The sequence below is a fragment of the Sciurus vulgaris genome (assembly GCF_902686455.1).
Source record: "Sciurus vulgaris genome assembly, chromosome: 17".
NCBI lineage: Eukaryota > Metazoa > Chordata > Mammalia > Rodentia > Sciuridae > Sciurus > Sciurus vulgaris.
This window is the reverse complement of record NC_136478.1, coordinates 60,389,101-60,404,727: the sequence shown is the minus strand read 5'-3', so window position 1 is coordinate 60,404,727 and position 15,627 is coordinate 60,389,101. Positions and strand designations below refer to the sequence as shown.

Sequence of the window (15,627 nt, the reverse complement as noted above, 5' to 3'; positions counted from 1 at the left end):
CTCTGATTTGCCTGGGAGGCTCCACTGGCTCAGAGGTTCCATGGGAAGGAAGTTCCTGCCGAGACCTGGCACCAGGTGAAGGCTTGGAGCAGAAGGACGAAGGAGGGAGACCCAAGTCCTCTGCCTGGGGTCACCTGAGGCCTTGTGGGGACCCTGGGGTGCTCGGCCCAGCCAGCCAGGGTTTCTGAAGGGCAGTGTCTGAGGGGTCTCAGGAAGGGGAGCTGGGGCTTTCTGGCAAAGGGTCCCCTAAGTCCAGGCTAAAGGCTGCTCCCAAGGGGGTCGGGGGATGGTCACCTCGGGAGGGCGGGGGTGGGGTGGGGGGGCGCTTTGTGTAGCCAAAGTGGCCCAGGCATCACTGTGGTTCAGGAGCGGGAAGCTGCAGGCTCAGGCTCAGGGTTTGCCACTCTACCTAAGCTTCGGCCAGACTCTGGATCTCCCTGCACCTCCGTTTCCTCAGCACAGCAGGAATAAGACAAGGAGCAAAGCGAACTGGTCGATGGGATTAACTTCACAGCAGACTGGCCCAGTTCCACCTCCCACCAGCTGTATGACTTTGGGCAAGTCACTTAACCTCTCTGTGCCTCAGTTTTTTCATGCGTTTGATGGGACTAACAATCATGGTCACCTCACAGGATGGTTGCAAGTCTGGGAAAGGCTTAGGACTGTGCCTGGCATGGACCGAGCACTGCATAAAAGTTTCCTAAATTTTTAAAAAGGAGGAGGGTACAAATGGTCAGACGGCCTGCATTCAGTAAGTCGTCATTACATGTCTCCTGATGTCATCGGTCACCCCACAGGTTGAGCCTGGGAGTGGAGGGGGTGTCGTCACCAGTTGCCGGTGGGTGGGGCCGAGCCCCCTGTGACCAGGTTACCGGGAAGATTGGCAGCTAAACGCCGGCGCCCTGGCGCTGCCCCGGCCCCCGCGCCTTTTCGGTGGGTGTCAACCGGAGGCTCAGCCTCCCGGTCTGCCACCGAGGATAACGGTGATCCCCGCTTTCAGGCTCTACCCCACCGGAGGGCTAACAGGGTGGCATATTTTAAGCGTTCGGGAAAGGAAGCCCCGCGGCTCCAGCTCGCCACGGTCTCCCGCGGCTGCGGGCGAGGGGACGTCCCCTGCCCATTTGCCTGAGAGGAAAACTCAGGTGTCACCTGGCCCTTTGGGAACCCCAAACCGAACGAATCGATGCACTGATACAAGGGCGCCCTCCCCTCACACCGCTTCCAAATGGGGCCGCAGCCCCCGGGAGTCCAGGGCCAACGCAGTGGGACCCCTGGGCGCCCCGCAGGTGTGAGCGACCCCGTGCAGGCGGAGGGACCAGCGCTCTGCTCTCCGCACCTGCCTTGGGGCGCTCGGCCCTGGGCGTGTGGGCGGTTAAGGGCTCCCAGACCTCGGGCCAGAGGTGTCCAAACACCACCACACCTGCCCCTGAACCCAGAGCGACCAGCAGCTGAATAAATTAACTGCCCTGGCATGCATGGGGTGAAACTGGGCTGTCCGCATGGGTTTCTGTGCCACAGTCGAGGAGAAATGCAGGTCCAAGGAGGGTTAGCCACTCGGACAAGGCCACACAGCAAGACCTCAGCAGAGCAGGGCACAGAGGCACACTGATCCCAGCGGCTAGGGAGACAGAAGCAGGAGGACTGCCCTGTTCAAGGCCAGCCTCAGCATCTTAGGGAGAACCTGTCTCAAAATGAAATAAAAAGGGTTAGGGGCATAGCTCAGTGGTAGAGCCCCCCAGGATCAATCCCTGGTACTAAAAGAGAAAGAAAGAAAGAAAGAGCCAAGCACAGACGTAGAGTGGAGACCAAGGCAGGAGGCTCCTTTGAGCCCAAGAGGAGGAGGCCAGCCTGGTTGACACACAGAGGACCCCACCTCCAAAGCAAAACACAAATCCAGACCCAGGCTGTGGGCCCTTCAGCTGGGGATGGCTTCTTTCCAGCCCCTTCCCCGTGTGTCCCACCAGCAAAGGGCACCGAGCGCTGGGCCCACCTCCTGGCCTCTGCTGCAGGGACGGTGCACAGGCCGCTGGGGAGGCCCACTGGGGAGGCCCGCTGGGCCACACCTGACTGGATTCTTGCTGTGTGCCCTAATATGGGGCGGGGCACCCTTTCCTCTGCCCCTTTCCTCCTGCCAGCTCTGGCCTCAGTTCCCTCCTGCCTCAGTCTCCACCTTTCTGTCCCTGCTCTTCTCTCCCTCTGGAGGCTCCTCCTGGCCTTTGGGACAAAGTCCCACCCCGGGCATGAACTTCAGGATCCACACAGCCTGGGCCTGGCTGCCCCTTCCTTCCGACACCAGCTGGCCTCCCACTCTGGTGGAGCATCTTGAGATTGCTGAGCCTTCCTACACCCTGCTAGGAAGGCCTGTCCCACCTCCCTGACCCATCTCTCCAGAGTCAGGTCAGGGGTCACCACTGGGAGATGGGCCAGAGCTTCCTCAGATCTCCAAGACTCCCTTCTGCTCCCCAGGAGAGGGAGGGGACCCAGGGACACACATGATGACCGTCCTCTCTGAGAACCCCCTGAGGTGCGTCCTGAGAGTACCCAGTGTCTGGTACACGACAGGTGTGCACTACATCCATCCCTGGTTCAGAAATAGAGACAGGGACTCAAGTCCCCACTCCCCGAGGCAGAAGGGAAGGAAGAAGGGCAGAATTTGGACAGTTTCGGATTTTAACCGAGAATCTGCTACCAACTTGCTGTGTGACCTTGGATACACGGCTAACTTCTCTGACCTCAGTTTCTGTGCAAAAGGGAAGTAGGAAGGCCTCCTCTGAGGGCATTTTGGAAAGATTTAAAGTCACCATAGCCTCTTCTTGTACTGTTATCAGTCTCCCCACTTCTACCCCAGGCCACCATCAATTCCCCCACATGGCAGCCAGAGGATCTGGTGAGAACCTGTGTCCTTCCCTGTCTCTGCCCTCACCTGCCACCTCCTGCCCATGGCAGCAGCCACAATGGCCTCCCCCATCTTCATTCCACACTTCAGGCACAGGCCTGCCACGGGGCCTTTGCACTGACCGTTCCCCTTTCCTCTCATTCACCCCGCTTGTTTCAAGCCTTTGCTCTGGTGTCGCCCCCATCTCTGAGGCCTCCCTGACACCCCTACTGCAGTCAGACCCCCTTTGCCGCAACCCTGCTGTTTCCCGAGGTACTCTGCACTTTCTGAGCTGCCCTACAGTCTCTGGAGTCCCTTATCCCAAATGCCTGGGACCAGAGGAGATTGGAATTCAGACCTTTTCTTTGGATTTTGAAATAGTCATACCTGCAGTGCATTGAGGTGCTGGGGAATCCAAGCCCACACAGGGAAGTCATGTGTCCCATGCACCTTTGCATGCTTAGCTGAGGTCATTTAATACAATGCCTCGTGCTGGATTTGGACTCTGACTCGTCCCAGGAGGTGGGGGTGAAATTTTCCACTCTGGCTTTGTGCAGATGCTCGAGGATCTTTGGACTTTGGAGCATTTTATTTTCTGGACAGAGACAATGACCCCATGCCTGGACAGCCCCTGCCTGCGACTCCACCAGCCCAGATGTCGTCACGCACCTGTTTTCCTCTGGGGTTCTGCCTTTTCTGCCACCATACGCCCCAGAAAGCCTGGCACAGAGGAGGCTGTTGAAGGAGGAAGAGACGCTGCCTGGCGCTGGTGCCCCACTGCCTGCCAGACCTAGACGCATCTGGCCTCTTGGTGAGGTGGCTCTTATCACCATCCCTGCCTACAGACCAGCAAATGGAGGCACAGAGAGGCAAAATACTTGGCTAATGTCACACAGCAGCAGAGGGCAGATTGGGATTTGAGCCTGGGCAGTGTGACCCCAAAGTGTGCACTCTAAACTGCTCAGGGCCAGGGGCAGCTCCCCTGGCCTCCACCCAGGGCTCCTCCAGGGCTGCTCCTCCCGGCAGGAGCAGGGGCTGGTTAGGGGACAGGCTAGGAAGGCTCATGGTTGACACAGGGTAGCTCACATATCCTCAGTGCCCATGGCCCCCAGCCCTGGCCTGCGGTCGCCAAGGGTGTGTTACTGTTGTATACTTCGCATTACATGTATTTACAGACTCAATCAAATATCCTAATGGAAGCAGGGGGTGTGAAGCAGTTTCTCTTCCTCCTGGTGTTTATCCAGGAGGAAAGGAAGCCTGAGTCCGCAGCTGCTCCCCTTCTCACCACCAGGACAGGGAGGATGGACAACCCGAGGCAGCGCCGCTCCCGGCAGCGCCCTCCAGCGGCGGAGGGGTGAGCCCACAGGCGCCGCGTGGGGAAGGACCCCAGACCGGAGGCCGAGCTGCGCCGTTCCTCCCAGTGACTGTGGCTCCCACAGACCCCGGAGTCTTCCTCCCAGAGCCCCGGGTGTGTCCCATTGCCTGGTAAAAAGGACTTTGCAGAGCGATCGTGTCAAGGATCTTGAGATGTGGAGGCGACCCTGGATTATGGGGCGGGGTGCCCAAGGGTCCTCTTAAGTGAAAGAGGAGGCAGGAGGCCAGAGTCCGAGACCAGAGGTGCTGGGCTGACTGTGAGGAGGGAGGAAGCGGCCGCCGGCCAACGCCAAGGCACCAGGCGGCTCTGGAAGGCAGGGATCCTCCGCGGGGCCTCGGAGGGAGCAGCCCTGGTGGCTGCGGATTCCAGCCGGGAGACCCATCCTGTGCTTGACCTCTGGGGACGTGGTAAGCCATTTGTTTGTGGGAAATTCTTACGGCAGCATCAGGAAGCAAATAAAACAGAAATCTCAGGAACAGAACAGCACGGACCAGGAACAGCCCAGCAGTCTGTGGGGGGTCCCACGGGAAGGGTGTCTCCCCAAAGGGCAGCTGGAGGGCGTTGCTAGGGAGACAGAACAGTTCTGGCCCCTGACTCTGGTCACCATACAGTCTGTACTTGCATTAAATTCCTAAAATGATACACTTCCCTGCAAAGGTCAATCTTTAAAATTAATTATCATTATTTTTTTGGACTTGAGATCCTCCTGCCTCAGCCTCCTGAGCCACTGGGATTACAGGCATGTGCTGCTGCAAACTGGCCCAAAGGTCCATGTCACTGTCTGGTTATCGTTACTTTTTAATTATTATTTTTGAACCCAGGGCTACTCTATCCCTGAGCTACACCCCCAGTCTTTATTTTTCATTTTGAGATAGGACCTTGCTAAGTTGCCAAGGTGATCCTCCTGCCTCAGCCTCCTGAGTCGCTGGGATGACAGGCGCGTGCCGCCATGCCAGCCTGTGTAATTATATTTTTAAGAGCCTCATTCATATCAATACTTAACACTCATTATTACAATGAAACGTCTGGCTGGCCAGTGTCCCTCCTGGCCACCCGAGAATGTATGGAGGAGCAGCCCCTCACCTGTGTGACGGCCCCACTGGGTTTGTGCCAATCTCATGCCCTCCCTGGTTTCATCTGAAGAAGGAGCGGTGGAGCGAGGTGTCCCCGGGTGGGGAGTGGCCCGGGGGCCTCTGTTCCAGGGACCTCCCAGTCTGTGACACAGGCCTATCTACTCGCTCATCTCACGGTATTTCCTGGGTAGTGGCCGGGTGCCGGGCACTGAGCAACAACCGGTAGGACAAAAGTCCGTGCAGCAGGTTGCCCGTGTGTGAACACTCCCGGGGGCACTCGTGATTTAGAGTGGCCTGTGGAAGGTGACAGCTGGGGTCGGGGGGCCTTCAGAACCCCATAGCTTGCCATTTCCGACAGGTGGAGTCAGGGAGGCCCCTCTGAGGAGACCACGTTGGGTGAAGACCTGAGGGGACGACAGGGGCACTTCTGGGATGTGTGGGGGTCCATGTGAGGCCAGGGCTGGGGCCAGGCTCCCAGGGGCGGCCCCGCACTTGACGGACTGTCCTGCTGATTCACGCCGGCGGCCAGCTCGCCCGTCCCTGGGGAGGCTGCCAGGGCTCCCAGCCTGAGCAGCATCCAGACACCGGCTGCCAGAACAGACTGTGCAGCCTCCAGACGCCGTGCCTCTGCCTGGCTGTCCCCCTGGCCAGGGGCGCCGGCCACCTCCCTCGGGCCTCCACTTGCAGCCCTTGCAGCCCAGTGTCCCCAGCTCCACCCGAGGATGACTCACGCTTTGGCCAGAGTCAGAGGGGAAAGAACCCTCTCAGCTGGAGCAGGGCTAGCAGGACCTCTTGGGATCCTTGAGCCCCACGGAAATAGAGCACCCCTTTTCCCGGCTGGGGTCTTCCGGGAGCAGCTGGGATACGGCAGGGATCCCAGCCCTGCCTGTCACGCCCCCTCCCGCACCCACCTGCCTCTTTCACAGTGGCTTTAATACTTAGTGACTCTTCTGGGTGCATTCTTTTGGGGGCTGTGGTGCTGGGGATGGAACCCAGGGCCTCACACATACCAGGCAAGCGCTCTGCCATTGAGCTACGCCCCCAGCTCTTTTCAGACTTTGAGATAAATTACCCAGGCTGGCCTGGAACTCGTGAACCTCCTGCCTCAGCCCCGAGTCGCTGGGATGATGGCATCTATTCCTTGTTGAACTCTGTCTTCCCCCCGGTAGGAGCTGGAGGGAGCAGAGCGTCTCAGGCTACGGTGCTCCACCTGGAAGAGCCAGCCTGTGAACAGCAGGCTGCACTGCAGTCTTAACTAGCAAAATAGGCCCTCCCAGCAATGTATGGGGTACACAGGCGTCCTTGAGGAAGTGCCGGGTGAAATAGGGATGGGAAGATGACTGCAACATTGTTTCAAGAGGAACCAAAAGCAATAAAGCAATGGGTAGATCAACCAGGGTCCCTGAAAGTTCACATCCAGCCATTCGCAAGGAGATGCTGCATCTCAATATGATTCTCAAAATTGGTGGACTTCAGATTTCTGCAGTTTATTGTATGTAGAGTTACTCTGTAAAAGAAATTCATCCACAGCTGGATGCAGTGGCACAGGCCCATAAACCTGGCAGCTCAGGAGGCTGAGGCAGGAGGATCACAATTTGGAGGCCAGCCTCAGCAACCTAGCGAGACCCTGTCTCAAAATTAAAATATAAAAAGGGTTGGGGGTGAGGCTCAGTGGGAGAGTACTTGCCTAACACGCACAAGGCCCTGGGTTCCATCCCCAGCACCATAGAATAAATTAAATGAAAAGGTTGTGAGGTGGCACTTATTTGGCAAGATACACACACAGAAATCTTTTGACCTGAAGCATTAAAAGTACTGCAGGGATAGATCTAGGTCTCCACTAGGACCTCAGTTTCTTCTTCCTGCCTCTCTGCACATCTTGAATGATCAATACTGCACACAGTGGCTGGGGTCTCCAGGTGTTTCCCCTCCCAATCCTTGCCTGGCGGGACCAGAAGTGACTTGAAGATGACAGAGCCTGGGTTCCCAACTCACAGGACCGGGAGAGCCCACGTGGGGCCGGGATGCGGGGGAGCCCGTGACTTCTGTCTTAGCAGGGAGTATGTGCGTATTCGTCTCCGTGTTTAGGAAACGTTAATTAGGAAATGCATTCCTGCCTGTATCTATTGACCACCAGGGTTATTAATATGTTACATGCATGTGTGACCGTGGGGGGTGCTCAGCCTCCCCGAGGGCTGGGGGCGCAGCTCAGTGGTGGAGCACAGAGTTAGCATGAGTGAGGCCCCAGGTCCACCCCAGCACACACCCGTGCACACACACACACTCATGTGTAAATCGCCTCGGTGATCACTGCACGCTAGCCTGGCAGGCCCCGGTTTAGAATGCAACTTCTGCGCAATGTAACACAGTCACACTTACTGGCTCTGATTTCCTCCTCCTCCCACTCCTCCTAACCTACTCTGCAACTTGCTGAGTGTTCAATGAATCTATCATGCCGATGTTTTCAGATTCATCTGTAGCCATCTCATATATTTTCTATTTTTTTTTCTCTCTCTCTCCTTTCTTCTTTTTTAAGACGAAGTCTCACTATGTTGCCCAGGCTGGCCTCGAGCTCCTGGCCTCAAACAATCGATCCTCCAGCCTCAGCCTCCCGAGGAGGCTATAGATAGGTTCCACAGAGCCGGCTCCAACTCATTCTTTTAAACAAGAACTGCAAAACATCCCACTTCTATGCTTTAAAAATCATTTAACCCTTTTGAGAAAGGCAAACGGGGGTGAATTTTAGAAAGGACGCACCCTCCCTGTGATCCGACCCCTACCGGGATGCAGAATCAGCCTGATGGCTTTCTCAGCCCCACCACCCCGGTGGGCCCAGAGTCCGCTGTTCTGAGACTTCCTATCAGAACCTGAGTTTGCCTGGTCTGGACTTTATAGACTGTTATCACATGAATGCATACTTTGGTATCTGGATTTTTCTGCATTTTCTACATTTGTGAATAAAGTCACCCTTGACATCATGGGGGTAATTTCCAAGTCTGTGGGTGTCCACTCTATAACATGTCATAGTACTGGCATGTAATGGCTTCCGTTACTTTAAATCATCTCCAGATGATTTACAATACTTAGTACAATGTAAATACTAGTTTTTTTTGTTTTTTGTTTTTTGTTTTTTTTTATTGAACCCAGGGGTGCTTACACACTGAAGCACATCCCCAGCCCTTTTTTATATTTTATTTAGAGACAGGGTCTCATTGAGTTGCTTAGGGCCTTGCTGAGTTGCCGAGGCTGGCTTTGAACTTTTCATCCTCCTGCCTCGGCCTCCCAAGCCGCTGGGATTACAGGCGTGCACCACAGCACCCAGCTTAAAAAATATTTCTAATGCCTGAATCCGTGAATGTAGAACCCCTGGATGTGGAGGCGTGCCTGTGTATTTGAGGATTTTTTTTTTTTTTTTTGGACTGAGTAAAATTCCACTGTGTGAACAGATGCCAGTGTGCCTTCCGTGTCCCTGTGCTCGGCCAGGCTGTTTCTTCCTCAGGCTGCTTCAACCATTCTCGTCTGTGTGAACTTACCTACCTTCTCATTTCTCTTGGGCAAATAAGTAGGAGTAAAATTTCTGGTGGTATCAAACAGTTCAGATTATGGCAACCATAAAAATAGGTCCTCAAATAGTGGGGACTGAACCCAGGGGTACCCTACCACTCAGCGATGTCCCTAGACCCCATTTTGATATATGTTCAGACAGGGTCTTGCTAAGTTGCTGAGGCTGGCCTCGAACTTGTGATCCTCCTGCCTCAACCTCCTGTGTTGCTATTCCTGCCTGGTACATAAAGAAAGTTCCAGGTTTCCCCTCATTATTCATTTTTCTCTCAGCAAATTCTTGCCCGTTAAAAATCCGTAAGAACTTTAAGATGAGTTTTAAAAACACAGTTGAGATATATCACTCTGATGTATTACTTTTATAATTATAATAGAAAAAGTCTAGTTAAAGAAATGAATCAGTCTCTTCAAGTACTCAGGGTTCTCTGTGCTGGAAGTTTCATCAGTCAACTGTGACTCTGCCTGGCTGTCAGCTCAGGGATGCAGACTTGGGTTTTAGCCGTTTCACCTCCTCTAGCTGGTAAGCTGCGCATGGTGATTCCCATCTGGGATGCGATTCTCAGGGATCCAGGTAAGGGCTCATTTATAGACCCATTTAAGACAGGGGGACACTAGGCGAGCCCATACCTGTAATCCCAGTAACTCTGAGGCTGAGGCAGGAGAATAGCAAGTTTGAGGCCGGCCTCAGCAACTTAGCAAGACCCTCTCCCAAATTTATACATACATACATACATACATACATACATACATACATACATACAGGGCTGGAGGTGTAGCTCAGTAGCAGAGCACCCCTGGGTTCAAACAAAACAGAGAGAGGGAGACCGGGAGGGAGGAAGGACGGGAGGGAGAGAGGAGAGGGGGGGCCAGGAACACGGAGGCTCCCAGATGGAGCGTCTCACCCACATGCACCCGACAGAAGACACACTTTGCTTCCAGTTCCCAGGCTCTGTCCCTTGAAGCCTGGCGGTGCCTGTGCGGCTGTCAGGCCGCCGGCCCCGCCTCGGCCCCGCCCAGCGCGGCGTCAGCTCTGGCCGCGCCGCTGGGTCGTTCCGTTCTGGCTGTGGGTTCTGCCCGTCCCCGGCGCTCCATGCTCCACCACACCAGCCGCGGCCTTGCCTGGGGCTCTGGCTCCCCGTCCTTCCTTCTCGAATGCACGCTCTGTCTCTGTCCCTTCCATCTTACATCCATTAAGCGCCTACTGTGTGCCCCTCCCGCCCTTGGGGCGCAAGCACACAGCTTGCACCTGAGCCTCTGAGAAGACCAGGTGGTGGGACAGCAAAGTTTGACTGGGCGGTCACTCCCGAAAGTGGCCACAGGGACGGACTGAGCTGCTGGCTTGACTTCGTCTTTCTCAGTGACACTGGGTTCAGACACTGGGCAACCTGGGCCGGAGCAGCTGGGCTGGGCTGCCCTTTTCCAGCCACGAATGGCTGAAAGTTGGAATTGAGAACATACTCGGGCTGGAAGGCTCAGTGCGAACAAAATATTGAAATAGCTTACTAATGCTTTTTAAAATCAACTACATGTTGAAATCATTCTGCTTTGGATCTACAGGGTTAAAACATATAATTAAAATTAATTTCACCTGTTTCTTTATCTTTTTTCTTTTTGGTACCAGGCATTGAACCCAGCCAGGTGCACTTAACCACTGAGCCCTTTGTATATTTTATTTAGAGACAGGGTCTCGCTGAGTTGCTTAGGGCCTCACTTTTGCTGAGGCTGGCTTTGAACTGGCGATCCTCCTGCCTCAGCCTCCAGAGCTGCTGGGATTACAGGTGTGTGCACCATCGCACCTGGCAATTTAATCTGTTTCTTTGAGTTCTTTTTTAATGAAGTGACCAGGAAATGTTTCCCTGTGGGGCTCACTGGGGTGTGCAGGGAGGATGGACAGTCTCATCAGCCCCATGGGGGTGGTAACAAGTCCCCAGGTGGACACATGGCCCTGAGGGGCAGCCTCCCCCTGCAGTCTGAAGCCCCCAGCGGGTCCCTTTCCCTAGCAGGGGCCTCGGGGATCATCCCGGGTGTAGGAATCCTCTCCAGCCTCGGTTTTCCCGTCTGTGGACAGGAGCACAGTGTGGGGCCACCTCAAGGGCCACTGCCAGGATGGACGGCATGAGCTCACCCCCTGTGCCCTGGGAGAGGGCCTGGCTCAGGATGAACACTCCAGAAGGTTGTAATTATTGCATTCTTCACCCCGTCCCCAGCCCTCTCAGCACCTGAGTCCCTGGCTCAGGAGGAGTCGTTCCTCGGGATTCTGAGAAAGATAAAGGAGAAGCCAAACAAAACCAGCAAGCACCCACCCCGCCCGCCAGCACCATGGCCGCTCACGGACAGCTGCCCAGGGGCAACTGCCCTCCCTGGGTGTCCCTGCCCCGTAGTGACTCTGCCTGACCCACGGGTCTTAGCCAGCGAGCAATAGGGATGGGATGGGAGCTCAGGTGGCACTTCTGGGGCATTGCTGCCTGGGCTGGCAGGTCCCCTCTCCCTGACCCCTGGGCTGGCAGGGTCCCCTCTCCCTAATCCCTAGGCCTCCAGCCCAGACCTCCCTGCAAAACCAGGGTCTCCCTCCTCACCCTGGCATGAAGGCCCTGGACAGCCATCGGGTCCCACTGTCCGTCCCCCAGGTGTCCCAGGAGGGCAAACCGAGCTTCTCCCTTCTTTCCAAAGGGTCCCGACAGTCCTGATTTCTGACCTTTGCACCCGCTGGTATCTCCATGGGCACAGCTGCCCCGCTACAGAGAGCAGGTGGGAACAGAACGGCTGGCGGCGCCCCAGGAGATCACGCGCACCCGGATCTCCCTCTGCCAAAGCCTTCTTGACCTGACCGCTGAATCCCACCCAAGAGCGAGGCCGCTGACTGTGTGCCGTTTTTATTAGCCCTGTGCTCAGAAAGACAGCTCATGACTGGCAGGACGATGCTAGGGCTGTAAAGTCATCTGCATGGCCCGGCCCTCCCTGGGGTTGTAAATCCAGAGCTGGCCACCCTGACCATAAAGGGCAGAGATCAGAAAGAGCCCACATGGGGGACTCTGAGATCAGAGGGAGAGGAGGAGCAGAGACCGAGGCTGTTCTCCATTGCAGCTAAAGCCAGTTTGGTTCCTCTGGCCTTGACCCCCTCCACAAAGGATGTGTGTAGCCCTCCCTGAGCCTCCTGTGGGGGCAGGGACTCCTTCTTGGATCTTTCTCATATCCAAATTCCCATCCAGGGTGTGCTAAAGTCAGGTTTCCCTGGTTCAAATCCTGGCTACACCCGCTGTGTGACCTTGCAAGTCATGCAACCTCTCTGGGCTTGACTCTTAAGTGGGATAACAATACTTAATCATTCACCTGGGAGAATCTCAGTCAGGCAAGTGGTTAGAAGGATTAAAGGAGACAATGCTGGTGCACAGTAAGCATGTCAAGGTGCTGGAGGGATTATGGAACTTAAGTTTTGCACTTATTACTTATTTGTACGTATTAGTCCTTTGAATACGTACAAGGGTGCACTAAACCCAGCAAATATTAAGCATAAATCTAACAAACCTGACCCAAAACACTCGGAGTGAAGTGTCTTGCCGTCTATCTTGTAGCCCAGATTAAATCCTGGGTGGTTTTGTAATCTGAAAACAATATATGGTCTCACTTTTCTTGCTTCAGAATGGATTCTGAGTGTAGGTAGTTAAGTGGGTTTTTTTCTTTACTTAGATCAGAGTCGCCTGGTCTCTGCTGCCCAGGTCCACCTGAAAGCTCTGCTCCAGGCTGCCTCTCGCTTTCCCGCACGGGCCTCTGCCTCGGCCTGCGCTGTCTCCCTGCGGCCCAGCCCTCCTGGCTCCTCCCGCGGCCCTGACTCATCCGCGGCTCCCAGCCTGCCTCGCCTCCTTTCATTCATTCCTGGACAGCGTTCTCACAGATCCCCACATCCCGTCCCCGTCCACAAACAGGCCACATTCAACGACGGGGCCGCATGACCAGGGAGCGTCCTGGGCATGTCCTCTCCTCTCCTGGCCAAGAATTCCAAATGACCAGCGTGGCATCTTTAGTCCAGAGAAGCAGCTTGGCAAATGGGGGGGGGGGGTCAGAGGTCACCAGGGATGCGGGAAACTGTCCACACTGAGGCTCGGACTAGGGTGGCCACGGTCAGCTGGAGGGGCCCAGAGCCAGAGAGGGCGTCAATGCCATCGAGCGGAAGGAGCCGCAAACCACCTGGGGACCCTGGGCTTTCTGATGACCGCTGCCACCACCTTCACTGAGGCCGCGGAGGTGGAGGGAGTGGGGTGCAGAGGAGAGGAGGGGCCCCTGCCCCAGTCCCTGGGGTCAAACCACAGCAACTCCCTCCTGCTCTCTGGGGTGCATCTCTTCTTGGGAGGAAGCTTTCTCTTGGATAAAAGATGTCTGTGTGTTAAAGAGGTTTGGGGACTCATGGCTGTGACTCCAGGGAGCCACAGAAGGACTAGGGCAGGGGGTGGCCGGGAAGAGACTCAGGGTTTAGAACAGATTTAGTGATTCCTCTCTGGGAATCACTGTGGAAGCCACCGGATGTGCAAAGGCACTGGGTCAAGGAATGAGGCGTGGCCAGAGCTGCAGCCACAGGGCAGAGGGAAGACGGCAGGGACGGGACAGCGCAGCAGGGCCTGCAGGCGCTGGGACACTGGGGAGGCACAGGACGGCCGGGAGGATGGGAGAGGCCGCTCTGGGCCAAGCAGAGGCAGGGAGGCTGGAGCGAGACCTCAGGGGAGACCAGGAGGCCTGACGAGAAGGGAGGAGAGTCTGGGGCAGGGGTGGGGCTTGGGCACTGACGGGCCACTGTGGGGAGCAGGGAGAAAGTGGGGCAATGGCAGGACCCTCCCAGAAGGGGCAGCTGGTCTTGGAGAGCAGCTCAGTTCAGCTGGGACATCGTGTGTCCAAGCAGCCTGGAGTAGGGGTCTTCCATTAGGAAATGGTCCCAAAAGGCTCATGAGGGGCAGACTTCCAGCTCCAGGGGATTCCAGAAGCTCAAGGAAGCTGGAGAAAGGCATCACACAGGGGGCCTGGACGTCCAGTTTGGGAGCAGGTGCACAGGTGAGGGCATTTATCCCAGTGTCTCAGGTGAAGACACTGAGGTTCAGAGAGGGCCAAGGACTGACTCCAGAAGGTCAGTCAGAGGACTTTGTAGGTGACTGGTTGGGCAGGAGCAGAGAGGAGGCTCCCGGGTGCTTGGATGGTGGTAAGTCCTTCCCAGAGGTAGGGACCCCAGGGCAAGATGGTAGAAGACCTGGACAAAAGAATGCTGAGGAGAGAGTGTGGGAATCTTCCTCAAGCAGAAGAAGGCCCAGAGCTACTAGGAAGTTTGTCTAGAACACAGAGCAACCAGGGTTCAACTGAATGGTGTCTGGAGTCCTGGCCTCCAGGGGACCTCGCTATACCCTGGTTCCCAGTAGAGACAGGGGAAGGGAGAGCTGGATGGAGTGAGGTACTAGGGTGGGGACAGGGCTGGTCTGTCCTCCTCTTCACAGCCCAGGGTGGCTGGAGTGGCCCAAAAGGCCAGGAGAGTCTCACCTGGCAAGAGTGGACTCAGCCACTGGCTGTGTGACCTTAGACAGGCTGCCTAACCACTCTGAGCCTCCATTTGCTCATCTGAAAAATGGGGCAAAGAGGAGAGGTGTGGACAGGGAGTCGGCCAGGCGTCTAGGAGAGGGAGAAACCACAGCTCCTGAGTCAGACAGCTGAGCTCAGATCTGCTTCCTGCCGCGCGACTTGGTCCTTCACTTTCCCTCTCAGACTCAGTTTCCTCACCTGAGAGGCAGGTGCTATCAGAGTGTCTGACTCATCCCCGGGACAGAGTCTCCCCAGCACTCCAAAGAGCGGTGAGGCTCTGCCCTGACCTCTCCCACCAGGGAGAAGGACTCGGGGACCCCGCCGCCTGCCCCTCCAGACTCCAGAGCACACCAGCCAGGCCCCCACCACTCTCCGTTCTCCCCAAGCAGAGCGGGGGGCGCCTTCGGAGCCCCCGTGGAGAAAAACATCCCCATCGTCTGAAGACTTCCTTGGGGCGTCCCGCGGGGCCCCCTGACGTCCTCCATCAGGGAGACAGGGCGCCTGGACCCCTTTGACAGACAGAACCACTGAGGCGCCCAGAGGAACCGGCGCCTCGCGCATCCCGCGGTGACTCAGCACAGCCGGCCCCTCGCTCCCCTCCCGGCAGGGGCTGCACCCCGGCGGGGACGAGCCAAGCGCGTCCTGGCTGCGCCTGAGCTTGCAGGAGGCCGGCGGCCCTGGCTGCCGCCCCAGGCGGTCCCGCAGGCAGCCGGCCCCTGCAGGGGTTCTGGGGCTGGCGCCCCGGCCGGGCCTCACCTTGTGTCCGCGTCGTCCGGGTTGGACCACAGGCTCAGGATCCTGTCCTGGTCCATGGCAGGTGGGCGAGGGCGGGGAGGGGAGGACGGCAGGAGTGCGCGGTGGCAGCGTCTGCCGCCGGCCGCCCCGAGCCCGCCAGGTGCCTACCTCGCCCGGCCCACGGGGAGGGGCGCGCAGCCGGTTCTCCCAGTGCTACCCACGCCTCCGACAGCGGGAGAGGCCGCAGGAGCCTCCCTTCTCCGAGGGCGGGGAGGAGCGGCCGCGGGCACGGCCTTGGCCCGCGCCCACAGAGCGGCTGGGCTGGAGTCTGGGGGGTCAGCGGCCAGGCCACACCCCGGCCTCCCGGGCCCTGTGACACCCGCTCGCAGACTCCAGAGAGCCCCGTCCGTCCAGGGAGCGCGCCGCCTGCATCCAGGAACCTTCTCTGGGCA

The 15,627-nt window shown here is 57.0% G+C and overlaps 1 protein-coding gene across 1 annotated transcript in view; it reads right to left on the bottom strand.

The window, feature by feature from the left end:
- Positions 1–15,367, bottom strand: part of SULT2B1 (sulfotransferase family 2B member 1) — a 38,614-nt gene extending 23,247 nt beyond the window's left edge. The window contains exon 1 of the mRNA XM_079119090.1: positions 15,197–15,367. Coding sequence (XP_078975216.1) covers positions 15,197–15,252 — 56 coding nt within the window. The 5' untranslated portion in view covers positions 15,253–15,367. The remainder of the gene's footprint in view (positions 1–15,196) is intronic.
- Between the last annotated feature and the right edge of the window lie 260 nt (positions 15,368–15,627).